The 15470-nt window shown below is 37.3% G+C and overlaps 2 protein-coding genes across 5 annotated transcripts; one reads left to right on the forward strand and one right to left on the reverse strand.

Moving 5' to 3' along the window:
• Window positions 1-8229: 8229 nt before the first annotated feature.
• Window positions 8230-9225, forward strand: LOC130166929 (trace amine-associated receptor 13c-like). Its single transcript, XM_056372782.1, has one exon. It carries the CDS (start codon window positions 8230-8232, stop codon window positions 9223-9225), a length of 996 nt encoding a protein of 331 aa, XP_056228757.1.
• Window positions 9226-9912: 687 nt separating this feature from the next.
• Window positions 9913-15190, reverse strand: nsmce1 (NSE1 homolog, SMC5-SMC6 complex component). 4 transcript variants are annotated; one of them, XM_056372785.1, is made up of 8 exons: window positions 15134-15190; window positions 14474-14605; window positions 13886-14007; window positions 13463-13540; window positions 12505-12651; window positions 11256-11372; window positions 10520-10646; window positions 9913-10139 (listed from the first exon to the last, which is right to left on the reverse strand). In XM_056372785.1, the coding sequence occupies exons 2-8, from the start codon at window positions 14589-14591 to the stop codon at window positions 10105-10107; spliced, it is 744 nt and encodes a 247-aa protein (XP_056228760.1). In that variant the 5' UTR covers window positions 14592-14605; window positions 15134-15190; the 3' UTR covers window positions 9913-10104. The 4 variants fall into 4 exon arrangements, with proteins under 4 accessions (XP_056228760.1, XP_056228759.1, XP_056228758.1 ...); XM_056372784.1 differs by having other exon boundaries at window positions 14474-14600; window positions 14990-15165; XM_056372783.1 differs by having other exon boundaries at window positions 14990-15165.
• Between the last annotated feature and the right edge of the window lie 280 nt (window positions 15191-15470).

Raw genomic sequence — 15470 nt, forward strand, 5'->3', positions numbered from 1 at the left:
TGATCAGGAAATTGCGTTTTGTCTGGTGGAAAATAATCATATCTGAGTGTTTGTCATCAGTGTGGTACGACACAGCGTGGTTTCCCTTTGAATGGAAAACACTCACAAAAGAGTCTGAATTACAAACCAGAGATTTATTCAATAGCTGCAAAGTATTTAAGCTTTATTTGCTTTTATACTGATGTGTGTTTCCGCGGATCAACAAAACGCAAGACAAAGGCGGAATTAAATGGCAGGCTACAATAAGATAGTTGGCCACATCTTAATATGCAAATGGATTTTTTAAAACCCAGACTCATGCAACAACTTATTCCGTATGTAGAATTAGTTTGGGATATTAAACCTTGTTCTCAATTAAGTTAGTGTTTGTAAAGTCCAGACTGAGTTAACCCTTTTTCAGCATTTCCCTTAGATTGCCACATTACAGTGCAGCATCACGTGTGCTTCTGCTGACCTCTGGAAAGTGTTGGAGAGTAACTTAAATGACATTTACGCAAGTCCTGGACTCAAATGCAGCTTTGAGGTTCTTCTGCTTGAATATTTCCATTTGCTTTCTACTTCTACTCCACTATTTTTTAATTTTTATTTTATAGGGATTCCTTGATAAATACATGAATAAAAACTGATTTCTTATTACAACTACATTATAGATTTCTATTGACCATTTATTACATGTCCTGCTGCTTATAAATGCTAAATAGATAAAACGTCCCAGCAGTATAAGTAATAAGTAGTTGACATTAATATGAAAATTCTGCTTAAATATTAATGTGTTTGTAGTATTAATCCAATAATATAATATAACTCTAAAAGGGACCTTAACTTTACATACAAGTACATTTTGCTGCTGATACTTATGTTCTTTTTCCAAAGTAGAATTATCAATCGTAATTGAGTATTTTTACTCTGAGGTAGTGCTAATTTTACACAATAAAAGACTCTAACTCTTCAACCACTGGCTACAGTTGACTGAAATATTCACACCCACAAGCTGTAGCTGTAGTGATTTTTAATGGTGATACCTTCAGGTTCAAAGGAAATATTCTAGATATTGTTCTATGTATTATTTTAAACACATTTTACTAGAATATAAGATAATGTTCTGGGACTTGGGTTGGTAATGATAGACAGCAGGTCAAAGGTCAGTGGAAGTGGTGTAGCTCAGTGTTGCCTTTGACCTAGTAAAAGATGTCCCGTGACCCTGATGACCTGAGGAATCTTCAAAGACACGTTGAAGCATTTGTTTAACCGTGGGTTATTTACTCCTGAATCAAAAGTGCGTCAATGTGAGGGAGAGTTGGGTGGAGCAGCTTCACCTCACCCAGCGAAGGTGAGGAGGAGGTGAGATGTATGCAGAGGTGTGTGTCAGAGAGAGAAGGGAAAGACAGAGATGTTTGTGTGTATGAGTGTGAGACAAGGCTGTGTTTGAGAGAGAAAGGAGAGAGGGATGTGTTGGAAAAGGAGTGGGAAGAAGGAGCCAAGCTCGTCTACAGATTTAGATCAACCTTTTCATGGAAAGAGGACTCATGCTGTTTTCCTCTTTGGCCGTGCTTGACTGTATGAATTCATTATGCCTTTAGGCGAGCACTCGTCCAAAAATCAGCACTGAACCCCCCGTGCCCCCCTGCCAACCCATCAATTGGGCCTACATTTATTATTTTGACCTTTCCTTTGCGGGGGAGAGACATCAAAGTGAATCCTCGACTTGTTCCTCTGTGAGAAGACGGAGGTGTCATCCTCACAGTGTGAGAGGCAGACTGCTGGCCTGCGCTGGTTTTGTTGTCAGTGAAGAAGAGAGACGGAGTCTGGGTCAACATAATTAAAATGAGAATCAATTAGGCCGCAGTGGAAGGAGGAAAAACTGGGTGAAACCGGGCGTGTTAATGTGGGTGTGCATGCATGCGTTTACTTGTGTGTGTCTGTGTGTTTCTGACATCCTGATTATTTGTCATTTTTTATGATCTATTTTTTCTTGAATATATTACACATTTTCACATTCATTTAGAAAAACATGATTTCTATTTATTGCAAATTGAGTTTTTTGATCATGACCAAACACAATTGGCTCTGTTTCTGTTTTACATTGGGCATCCACACTTTGTGAAATTGTGTGATAGTAACCTAAATATACATTTATTATCTTGAAATATTATTTTGTATGTTTATATGAAAAATAATCTTATTTTTGTTTGTAATCCAAACTGAACATAGAGTAAAGTGCTAATGAGCAGATCAAGCTACAATCTAAAATTACGCAGAAAAGCAGTTTCATTAATGGTAATTTAAGGACCTTTTAGCAACCTCTACAAGCAAGTTTAGGCAGGAAAAAAAGTCTTCCTAGGAAGGACTGGTGAAAAGAATTCTGTTCCTGCAGTTCCCCATAGCTCCACAGTCATTTTGCATTAAACTGGCTTCAAATGGCAACGTGATTGTTGACAATTGAAGAAGAGTCCAAAATCAGGAGCAGTTATGTCTTTAAAACACATAAGAATAAATTATTTCAAATATTATCACTCAATCACTCAAATGATGCATAATCACAATATTAAAATTTACTCTTTTGACATAATATCTTTATCTTTTGACATAAAATGTTAATGTATCCAAAGCCATATACAGTACGTTTACTCAATTTAAATGTCAAATTTATAAGTTTAATGAAGTGAATGGACTTGTTTGTACTGTGCTTTTGTCACGCTGAAGAGGCAGCACTTGAACTGCGGATTAAAAGCCGTTGTCGTTTTATTTGAGGCAGAGTGGTGATGATGTGGTTAAGAGAGAAAGAAGAACAGGCGTTGGTGTTCACCATAAATAATATAGGCACAGTGCTTCCTTGTGTCTCCAGTGTTTTCTGACAGCTGCTAATTTTGTATGAAAAGAATTTTTCATATAATACAAAAGTGACAAGCCCCTTTTAAACATAACTGCAGTTTAAAATGTTTTACTTCAGTTTGATGTTAGGGTAAGTTATTTTGGTTGTGGTGAAGTTTTGGTCGTGGTTTTACTTATTTCACCTAAAATTTACCCTGGGGTCTCCAGCTCCAGTAGAGATGATTTTTATTTTACATACAAATAACTGTAGATTTTCTGTGGGAGGTGATGCATTGATTTATTGAGTGTTATCAAAATACCCAGTGTTCATGGAGTTTTGAATATAGCAACCGTTCAGTGTAACAGGAAAAGCTTCGAGATTGCACAGAGAAAAACAAACAAAGAAAACCAAATAATATAATTAAACTCATTACCCTCATTTCCAGACCACAAATGATGGTGAAGTATACTGGCAAATGGAGGTAACCTAAGCTATAAAGATGCCTATTTTAGCAGTTTACATAAGACACTGGGGCAGGATCAGCAGGATGCACAAAGCGTACAAGATGGAGTCCTACACTGTAGCTGCTGTGCTGTCCGCTCAGCTTTCCTCTGTCATCCACCCTTCAATCTTCTCCACTCTGGCCCAACAAAGCACTAACCATCCATGTCTTCCCTCCTGGACTGAAAACTCATCTTCTAGACAACATCGCCCTCTTCCCACAGAACGATTTAACCTCTGCTTGCTCTCTAAAAATATCCTATCTGGCTCTCTCCTCTGGCTTCATTCTGCCTTCCTCTCAGTATTCACTCCCCGTTCTCTCGTCACACCAGTGTTATAAGGTCACTAAGGCCAATTGCTTTTTCCTATTTCAGGCTGCTTTAGGTTATTTTTGGAGATTGGTGAATTTTATTTTGTAGCAGTCAGCACACAATTATGAATGAGCTAAATGCCTGAAATATAAGATGCATGGTAAAGAAAAACTGGAGTGGGTCGCTTAACAACACTGATGGTTCTCATTGATTTGCTCAATGCTTCCTGTCTGCTGAGCAGGCTCTATTGACATCATAATGTGATTATCAGTTATTGATATTGTCAGGACAGGCCACTCAGTCAATTATCCTGAATACTTTGTATCAGTACATTTCTTGGACAGTTTGGGTGACACACAAATGAAGCTTGAGGTGGGGGAGTCAAAATTACACATAAAATAATATTAAGCACCCAAACTTAAAACTAATCAAACAAGATGATAGTAGCTAAGATATGACTGTAAAAATCCCACATATTATGTTCATATAGCAGAAATGCCTTTCCATGCATTTCATGCTCACAAACTGGCTTTTTTAAGTATACGTAGATTTCTTGGAGCAAAGTGCAAGAAGTTGTCAAAGCTAATTAGATCAGTGTCAACTGCTTTACCAACAGGGCCATCTAGTGGCTGATTATCCAAATAACAACTCCAGCAGAGGCTAAGCCCAACAGGCAGATCAAGTTTCTGTTGTTCTAGTCAGGTTCAGCTTTCAGTTCAACCAGTGAGCAGCTCCACGGTGTGATGCCTTAGTGGAAAGTAGTTAGTATTCACCAAGAACGATCCAACATGGGACTCAAGTGTATGCCCACAACCGTCACTGACTGATCCCAGACCAGCTTATTTAATGTTGTATTTATTATTGTACATTGTACACATATCTCCAAAATTAATGATTTAGAATCTTTCCTCTTTTAAGTTTCCTTTAATGGTTTAACTGAACTCCCACTTCTTAGAAAACCATTTATAAATAAATGAGATACATGAAAAGCTGAAGCTTTGGAGATACATGGTTTTTACAGGACAGCTATGGCAGTGTATTATAAAATATATCTATGTTACTCTTCTCTCAAAGACAATGATATTAGTTTGATTTACCAATCTGCTATAAATTTTAAGGACAGAATTGACTAATTAACAAACACTAATCATTATTATTATGAAGTGTAGATATATAATCTGGCTCTGCCAATAATCACATAGAATCAGACTGAATGGTTCACCAGGTTTTCATGGAGATGTAGAAAGGTGGAAAGGGTGTCAACTCTGCTAATGATTAACTAATAATTTTTCATCAAAGGACGAGTTCGCTGTTTTTCAACCCAGACTTTTATAAAATGCTGTTTTCCATCACTAGCTGAGCACAGCACTGTCTTAGTTTTGAGAATCTTAAAATCATGGAGCAGCTTCTCACTTGGCTTTAAAACATTCAAAGGGGCCAGGTGTTTAGTCTTTTAAAACCACGAAAAACCTTACTTTTGAAAACAGGAAATTAAGTAAATGCAGACATGTTTAAAAGCCAACACATGGTCACAAACTTGGCCTATGCTTCTGATCTGGTTTTGTTGTGTTCATCAAAATAGGTACTATACAGTATGACTTACTGAATTTTGTTAGCCAGATCTGACATTTAGTTTCACCTCATTCCTTTGTATCTATTGTAACTGAATGGCTGAACAAATCTGAGATATGAGCAGCAGTTCAGAGGTCTGGAACTAGGTTAACATTTTGTGGCATAAGCTGAAACTATACAATCAATGTGTCAATAAAGAGAATGAACACTGAGTACACTATTTGATAAATAAAAATTCTGCAAAACAGTAAAAAACCTTAGTTAACAATATGATTAAAATTAAGAATACAGCTTCTGTACTTAAATTATGCTTGAGCATACAGCAGTAAATACACTTAAATGTCAGGATGTCTGAAGAGCAGTCAGTCACACTTCAGACTGTTCAATTAACCTTCATTAAACAGTGATCATTTTAATACTGATGTGGTGTGATGTAGTTTGTTTGGTTACTATTGATCATGTTTCATAAGATAGTGATTGATTTTGATGCATGACATAATTCTACAAAACAAGCAGTAATCACAACAATCAGGTAAATGTTATGTCATAAAAACATACAAAACTGCCCTCTGAGAAGTGGTGAAGTAAATCTATTCATACAATCTGTCACTTTGCAACTTTTAAACAACACAGAGTCCCAAATGCCACAGTCCACTACCTGTGTCTGTGGCCAAAAACTCTTTAAAACCTCTGGAGAAAGACGACCTTAGACCTTAACCAAGTTAAACTAAATGGTTACCAACATCAACAACCAACCAAGATATTATTTAGGACCGAAACTCATAAAGCCATCAAACTCATCAGTGCCTCAGAGGATACATTAGTTTCAACATAGAGAAAAACAAACATTAAAGTTGACGGCTTTGTTGTGTACCAGTGGGGCATGTTAACGCCTTGTAATAATGTCTGATAGCACATTAAACCACAGGTGAATTCCAGTCAAAGGTGTTAATAAACACAGTAAACACATCAACACATGATGCAAACACTATTCCCTTTGCAGATGTGAGCCATGACCACAGCGGACTCAGACAACAACAATGTTGTTGTGTGTGTGAAAAGTACGATGAAAATGTGACAAACGTATCTACAAAGAAGAAAGAAATGCAATTCTGCTTTATCCAAAATTATACAGTTGATATTAGATTCATTAGTTTCATATGAGCTCACAACAGGATATCAATTAATGTTTTATAGATATCTATATTGTTATATAGAGGATGGACGACTATAATTTATATTCACATTGTTTCTCACCAGCACTATGGTACAAATAATAAAAACTGAATTGTTTAAGTGATGGATATTAAATTGTCAAATGTGCAGTACATGTGGAGTACCAAAGTATTTTAATATCCCAACTCTATTAAATCAACTCAATATGCACAGCTGTAGAATCACACAAACACAAGGCCGATGGGCAAATATCCATACACATTTACAAGTCCCAGTTTGTAAGGCTATGGCTCTCAATAAAAACCACCAAGGCTGAAGTCTACTATTGAACTGCACTGTGCCATCAGTATCCAGCCAATCATTCCACACTGACGTTCTTGTGCTTGGGCTGTGGGCCACATGGAAGCCAGTGGCTTCTCTCCTAAAGTGACTAACTGTCCTTCAATAGTGCAGCCACATCGCTGCTGAGAAGTGAACAGGGAGCAGTAAACTCCCCAAACTCTCAGGACTGTGTCCTCTGCCTTGTTTGAGACACAAGGGAGAAAAAGTTAGGGACCTGGGACCAGTGGACAAATTGGTGATTGTAGCTTGCCAGAACTATAAAACCACCTCCTGTCTGTTTTGGGGTCGGCTGGGCCTTTCTTGGTGAAACACCTACAAGCCCTACACCATACACTGTACCTCAACCAACTAAATATACACAGGTTTTCTAGATTGGCCCTACATCCTGTCTGTCGAACTCTGCCAACCTCCACACAAGCTCTGTCCATTTATCAGTCTTAATAATGATGTGACCATAGTAAGCAGAAACATTCACAGGTCCCAGTATGTCAGGTAGTAAAAATTGGCTATGCCTCCATAATAATCTTAAGGGAGGTGTGGTGAATTGGCTTTTTGTTGTAGTTTGTGGATAAAGTGAAGTGTGGCTACAGGGGAATCTAGCATCAGATGGCAGTCTAGAAGCATGTTTCAGATTGACAATAACCCTAGGAAATCCGGGGCTGAAATTAATAATTTAGTCCAATATTTTGATTAAATAATCAACTGTTTAACCTATAAAATGCCAGAAAATTAAAAAGGAAAATGCCCATTTCAGTTTTCCAGAGGCCAAGCTGACAAATTGGTAGTCCAAAAGCCAAAACCATTTGAGTTACACTGATTTACAACAAAGAAATGCAACAAATCACAATAAAAGGGAGAGGCTGGAACCAGTAAATGTTTGGTATGGATAACTGAAACAATCATCTCATTAAATTGTTAATTAAAATTTGTCCTGATTGATTGATTGATTAAATAATTGCAGATGGAAATCCACACAGATGTGGATTGTTGATGTAAAGTAAGTTTTGTTTGCAGGTTGTTGCTGAATTGCTCTTAGCTTTGCTTTGTCTGTTCTCGAGTTCTCACTGATAACATCAAAGATTGATCATGGTTGTCTGCTTAAACCTGTACCTATCTTAAAACTACAACAAAGCTGTAAAGTTCAGAGAAAAGTTTTCCATCAGTTGTTATGAAACCCATATGTTGCATCATGGAAAGGGGTGATGAGAGGGGGGCAGGAAAAGGGAGGAGGGCAGGGGGGGAAAGGGAGAGGTGAAGAAGAAGAGGAGAGAGGTAAGTGACAATGAATAGGCTGGCGGTAGAGGGAGGAGAGAAAAGGAGGACGGAAAAAGAAAAGTAGATAGACATGAGAGAGCAAAGGAAGAAGGAGTGTAGAGGAGAGTGATGAAGAGGATGACTGGGTAGTTGAGGAGGAAGGACTAGGGAGTGCTGTCAGAGATAAATGAGCTACTGTGCGTCTGGTACAATCAGAGAGCGACTCAGCAGGTTCAGGTCATCACCTCTCCTCAGTACTGGATGATGGACGGTCTGAAGGGAGCTAAGCTCTGCTACCCTGAGCTCCACAACTCCTCCTGCAGGGGTTTACTGCGTACTCGCTCTGAGGCCGTCCTCCTCTACATGCTGCTCTCCTCCATCACTGTGCTCACTGTAGCTCTCAACCTGCTGGTTATCATCTCCATCTCCCACTTCAGACAGCTCTACACCCCCACCAACCTGCTCCTGCTCTCCCTGGCCACTTCAGACCTCCTTGTGGGGCTGCTGGTGATGCCGGTGGAAACAGTGAGATTCGTAGAAAGCTGCTGGCTGCTGGGTGATCTCATGTGCGCTCTGTCTTACATTATCGGCTTCACTCTCATCTCTGCCTCTGTGGGGAACATGGTGCTCATTTCCATTGATCGATATGTAGCTATTTGTTACCCTCTGCAGTACCCCAACAAAATCACTCGCAGCAGAGCTGAGGTGTGTGTGTGTCTGTGCTGGGCCTGCTCACTGCTCTACAACGGCTTGATCTTAAAGGACCATCTCAGCCAGTCAGACAGACACAGCTCCTGCGACGGGGAGTGTTTGGTGGTGATTAACTACATCCCCGGAGCCATTGACCTTGTGCTCACTTTCATCAGCCCCTGCTCAGTCATAGTCACTCTGTACATTAGAGTGTTTGTTGTGGCGGTGGCTCAGGCCCGTGCCTTGCAGTCTCATATTACAGCTGTTTCAGGCGGTTCAGTAAGAATCACTGCAAAGAAATCAGAGAAAAAAGCAGCCAGGACTCTGGGTGTTGTCATATTAGTGTTTTTGATGGCATTCTGTCCGTATTACTACCCTTCTCTTGCAGGACAGGACACCTCAAACAGTGCTTCATGGTGGCCCATTGTGTCTATGCTGTTGTATTTTAATTCTTGTTTAAACCCACTCATATATGCTTTTTTCTATCGGTGGTTTAGAAAAGCTATAAAGTTCATTGTCACCCTCAAGATACTAGAGCAGGACTCCTCTCAGGCAAATATACTTTAAAGTCACTGAACATTTTTTCTTGACCCATATCATCTGGCAAGAGAGAGTGTAACAATATTAAACTGCTGTTGGTCCTATGTGAAACGACACAAATGCAGGATGTGATATGTTTGTTTTACTTAATTGACATTTTACATTAATATCTTATTATATATTTTTAGATCAATTGTCTTATTTCATTTGCACCCTTTGCTGACTAGCACCTCAGTCTGTCAGATTTAGTACTCAGCCTAAGTGTAAGAGCTGTTTAGTCTATCAACAGAAATTAATCAGGAAATCTTTAAATGCAATAATTTGCTCCGAAGAAAATAAAATCTGTTTTAAACGTGACTAATTGTGAGCAGGGTTTCCTCTGGGTATCACCTTACACTGTTTCAAGTGTTTCGTTAGGGGACAGAAAATGTTTTATTAAGATTTTGGGAAATGTATTTCATTGCTATGTCAGCAATTCCATTTAACACGGGATTCTCAAGGTAATGTGAATTTTGCATCTAAGCTTCCAGTTGCAATGCAAAACTAATGTCCAAACCATTATCAGTTTGTGAGAAAAATGTTTAACAGCAGACTATTTATTTTTACGTTTTGTGTTATGTCTCCCCTCTGGTGTGGTAAAACTAGCAACACTCTAGTAGGAAGATAATAGAAGTGCAGACATGACATTTATAAAATTACCCCAGGATAACTGTATTAGTTTTTTATTTTTTAATGATTGTGTGAAAACATATACATATAAAAAATAAATTTCAATGAAACACATTCTCATTTATATTTGTAGAAATAAAGATATTTACAATAACAATTTGGTTTATTAAAAAACCTATGTTAAAAATACTTTAAACAATTTCAACCATCAAAAAAACACATTTGATGCTTGAGTCCTCATCTCCTGGACTGAGACTTGGGCCGTCTGACTTCTGTAATGACCAGAACAAATAATGTGTCAAACATACAAGCAGGGAGTGTGTCTTCTTCTTCATGTTACTTGCCATTCATTTTAATTCATGTATATAAAAGACAACACAAAAGGAAATGTAGATGAGAGACAGTGCTTTTCATAAATTCATTTTCTATAAATAATTCAGAAAATTCAAGCAGTAGATCAGAATATTGCGGAAAAAAACTCTAAACTTATAATCACTTGATAAAAAATGAGTGAAATCTCCTGAGAATGGTTCAGGATCAGCTGTTTATTAATTGTATAATAATGAAAAGTGGGACTTAAAACGGACATAAATTATTACTGTGGGAGTAATACATGTGGAAACAACTTTCACAAATAAATAAATATAAATACCAGGGATTTCATGTGGCCAAAAGTCATCACAAGCCGGACATCGCGGCTCTGATCTTCCTTTAAAGTACCTGGCCACACATGGGTTGTGTATTTTTATGCCACATGTAGGATTTTCACAGATTTGGCACTAAAAAAAAAAAAAAGATACAAATCAGATTTAATTAATCCAGTTAGAAATCCCATAAAGAATAATGTATGGTTAGGTTTTATGTACAAGGTTGAGTAAAACAAAATGATATACACAGCTTTCAAAGTATCTATAAAATCATATCATTTAACAAGTGAATTATTGCTCATTTCTATTTATCTAGTTAGTCAATAGTTGTGGCAAGCAATTCCCTTCTTTACACTGTAATAATATATATTTTTATCCTTCAGATGTGTTTCCTTCAAATAGTATACAGTACATATACATATGATTCCAGACTAAATATGAAGCTATGCTTTTGAAACGTGCTCTTAGGGCTGGATCTATCCATTTATAACCACAACCAAAAAACTGCTAATATCAATGGCAAAACTGCTAGTCAGGATTGTCTTCTTAGTATCAGTTATGGATGTAATCATACAACTATGGTAGCCTAGCTTTGATTAAACAGGAAAAAACTGTCTCTTCGGTAAGGCACAGCTTAATAGTAGGAATACTTTATAGTAGTGATTTAATGACATTAGTACAGTAAAGTTTATAAATGAGAGGATAGATTATAATTTCTTTCAGGTATTTATCAACATTTACCTGGAAAGCGATGTTGTGACAGATTTGGCACACTTTGACCTGGTCTTGATACATTGTGCGGATATATGGCTCCATTTCTATAATACACCTGGTGGACAAGGTGTATTCACCCCGTTTCTAAATGAATAAACAGAAATCAATTACACACCAAACCCAACATGAAGAGTTTTTGGACATGTTGTGGAGCAGTGGTTAGGCACAACAGCAAAAACACCAGTCACCTTTTATTTTGCTTTAGAAAAGATAAGCTACTCAACAAAGAACAAACTTGACAAGTTTTGGAAAATATGGAATATTTTCTATCATTTTCTTGAGAACAACAATATGGATGTAGATGGTTGGATGGATGACAAATAGGACTGAGTTGTTTTCATTTTATTTTGATTTATATAGTTATTTACTCTCCGGTCTTTCTAGTTTTTTTTTTTTGTTTGTTTTTTTTTTTTGATTGAAGTATAAATAATGTAATCTTTATGATTGTAATGTGGATTCTGTGTAAGTACAAATCATAGGGCATATTTATGCTTTATTACAAGTCCCCTTTCTGTTTCTGTTTTTGGTTTGTTTCATTATAATGTGCCTTATTGTGCTGTTCTGTATTGTTCTTTGTTTGTTGTAAAATGAACAAAATCCATAATAAATAAATGTTTGAAAAAAAAAAAAAAAAAACACCAGTCAACTTTCATCTGATTACTAGATGATTTATTTGTAAATAAAATTAATTTAGATAGCAAATGTAGTATGATGATTTGTGTTGACACATTTCACATATTGCATGTTCATTATTTGAACAGCAAAGTCTGGATTTGGGAATATGATCAAATCTGTGAAAACTACAGATGGAGTTTCAGATTGTACGGTTGGTTTATTTCTATTGCTAATATTTCCATCTAATCTTTATCTTTTGCCTCACTGAATCCTAAAACTTTTTCCACTTTCAGTGACCTGATTTTTTTTTAAAAGGGAATCAGCTGTTTCATCCTCTGTATATGTATATATTGTATATATGTACACACACACACACACACACACATATATATATATATATATATATATATACAGCCATCTGAATACCAGCATTGCAAATATTTCTCTTAGTGAGGCTGGCTAACTAAACAACAAGTTTAAATCAAATTAAAATTAAAATTCTGTCCACACAAAACGTGCAATTAGTTTGTAGAAAATATGGAGGGAATACAACTTAAATTTGATTTGGAAAATTTGTTGGAGACAATGTACAGTATTTTACCTCACTGAGCCATTTGTCATGCACGAGTCGGTTCAGGAGGTGCTCTGTCTCACTTTTCTTCAGCTTTTTGCTGGTCATGGTGTCTGCGCTGTTCAGGATGTCGGTGGAGGACGCCTTGCCATTCTCAGAGCCCACAATCAGGTCCATCTGAGGTGGAACAGCTCAAGTCAGTCATGACATGATATAGCGGTATTGACGATAATTGTGATATTTAAAAAATGAAATATTGATATTGTGTTAATTATAGATATATGATAATAAAGTGATGGCAAATGTTAGGACTTGTGGATGTTTTGTTTATCAGTTCATCAAATGTAAATGTTCGTTTTGTTCACTTTTGTACGGTTATGGTGACAGACTCTCTCTACACCTCCGTACACTTGTATTTGATTCTAATTTATTTGCCAAAAAAGAGACAAAACACACAATAAACAATGTTAAAGATGAATTTGATTAATAGCATTACTATTATTTATTTATTTCAAATTCCTATAGATGTCGCATTAATATCATTACTGTGAATTCTTTTGACCACAAGAATTGTGTAATGAAAATCTGATATTGTGACAGCCCTAGTCATGACACACTTTCTAGTGGGGAAATCGTTTTTTAAAGCAGCTCAACACTGATTACTGCTGACACCTGTTCCAATGCCATGCGAAATTCTGCCCTCTTCAGATTAATTTCTGTATTTTGATATACAGTATATATAACCAGAGTTTACTCAAACATTAGCTGCCACTCAGCTCTGCCTGGTCACTCCTTATTGCAGTTAAGTGATATTATGGGTGGTAGAAGATTGGTGACATGTGCAATATGTGATCTAATGTAAAGACAAAGGTAGTATTTTATTATAAGACTATTCCACTGGATTGCAATACTATGTTCATGAATTTCTATTCTTTCAGGTCACTCACAAAATGTTGCTATGCATGAATGTCTCCTTCAGTTAACTCACCGTTTTCCTAAACAGCTCCAGCTCATTGTCGGCATAATCTGATGACATTCTGGTGACGTCAGTCTCAGCCATGTTCACCTGCACAGGATTAGAGTAAAACTGTGATTAATAATGCCTCAGGTGGCTCATTGTACTTTTAACGCAGACAACTGTTTTCTTACAGTGTGGCTTTATAAAGCAGTCTATAAACTCGCTGAATTTCAAAACTTTAGCTTCCCTTTTGTTGTCAGTGGCCATCAGGACAGACAGGGAAAAAGAAGTTTCTTTTGTGACCTACTGTAGTTGTGCTTCACATCCCTAAATCTGTACACTGTGACCACACAGGTTCTTGTCCTGAGATGCTCACTATCTTTACAAGCCAATCAAAATTCTAATGACTTTAAATTATGAAACAGGCCCAGTACAGGAACTAAAGAAACTAACCAAGGCGTAGTATTGTTGACCATTATCTTCAGACATCCCTTTTCTTATCTGCATGAACATGGGCTGCAGCTTTGAGTTGATCGTATCAATGAACTCATCCAGTTTGTCAGGAGCGTACTGTGCTGCAAACATAGAAAAGAAATTATGTGTAACCCCCATATTTACAGTTTACTTGTCCAAATGAAGAGATTTCAACAACCAGAAAACCCAAAAACCTGGCAACTCCTGGCAACTTTAATTTCAGATATAACTATGGTTATATGGGCAAAAAATCGCATGTCGGATTTAACATTTACGGAAACATGTGTAAGGCAAATTATTGGCCAAAAACATACATATTTTCAGCATTAAAATTCTGCATGAGATATATGTGTACAAGAATTCACAGTTTATTTAGTTTATGTAGAAAAACAATGGAAATATTCAGTTTAACTTCAGGAATAAATATGAGCTTGCTGAGGGTTTGCTTTTGGTATTTCTACGCTTATCATTCAGCAAACTGCACAGGCCTTGACCTGCTATGAATCATGTCTCCTGATGCACTTTGAATTCAGTTATTTGCAATTAATTATATATAAAATCACTCACTGTTGTGTGTTTCACAGCAATGCTGATAAAGTGTCCTTGCTCCTTGTTCATCAACAATGCCATTGACCATCATGGTCTGTAGAAATCTTCGATGGCTGTCTCCCATCTGTCGTGACATGGCTCAGGTCTGAACTACACATACAGAGCAATGGTGGGTGGATGGTCTTAAACTGTACATGGTGAAATGTTTCTTAAAGTAAAGCACATGAATCCCTACAGAGGCTTCAGAAGATCAGTTAGATTAAGCACAGTTGAGCATGTTTTAAGTTGAATCTTCCTGGATCTTGGGACAGAGAGGACATTTTTCCTTTGTACAAGCTAAAATGCTTAAGACAAAGGACAAACCCCCAAGTGGCTAAATAAAGCTAAAAGTACTGACGCTGCAAATGTCCCATAGCTTGTACTACCGACTTCAATATGATAATAATTACTGGAAATGTAAACACTGATAACTGGCTTTTTAACTCTCAACCACATTGTCAACGTTAAGTTACATTACAACTGAATTCAGCTAACCGTTAACTCTTAACCGTTGACGCCAGCGTAGAGACCTCGTCGGTTGACTTCGGTTATCTGCTGTTTGATCTTACGGTGACTTGCATTTTGAATACTTTGCAGAAAAGAGCCTCTTAACATAAGAGAAGTCATACACAAGTTTACCAGCTCTCCTTCGGCAGTGCGCGCCTTCCTCCCCCTCGTGCTCCTCGGAGATTTCCGGTTGTTTGTGATGCACGGCGAATTACTGCCACCTGTGGCTGTGGAGGGTATATAATCACGTGGAGGGTTTATTGTATCATGGGGAGGGTATCTACCACGTGGATGATATCCCAAGCAAAGTAAAGGTATCTATATTTCTTTAAAATCACAGAACAGCACCTTGGTACCCATGCTCATATTCCCAGAAATGTAAACTCTCTTGATAGTTCTCCAGTGGTAGAGAATAACTGAGTACAGTGACTCAGGTATCATATTTAAGTTAAGTTTAAGTTACTTGTAC

This window comes from Seriola aureovittata, chromosome 3 (assembly GCF_021018895.1).
Source record: "Seriola aureovittata isolate HTS-2021-v1 ecotype China chromosome 3, ASM2101889v1, whole genome shotgun sequence".
Classification (NCBI taxonomy): domain Eukaryota; kingdom Metazoa; phylum Chordata; class Actinopteri; order Carangiformes; family Carangidae; genus Seriola; species Seriola aureovittata.

Bases quoted from the DNA above. Each gene is read 5' to 3' on its own strand.
- nsmce1 (XM_056372785.1), bottom strand. From the start codon at position 14,591: ATGTCACGACAGATGGGAGACAGCCATCGAAGATTTCTACAGACCATG. The intron at 14,008-14,473 runs GTGAGTGATTTT...CTATGTTTGCAG, and splicing joins TTGCTGTGAAACACACAACA to CACAGTACGCTCCTGACAAA. The intron at 11,373-12,504 runs GTAAAATACTGT...TTATTCATTTAG, and splicing joins ATGACAAATGGCTCAGTGAG to AAACGGGGTGAATACACCTT.
- LOC130166929 (XM_056372782.1), top strand. From the start codon at position 8,230: ATGATGGACGGTCTGAAGGGAGCTAAGCTCTGCTACCCTGAGCTCCAC.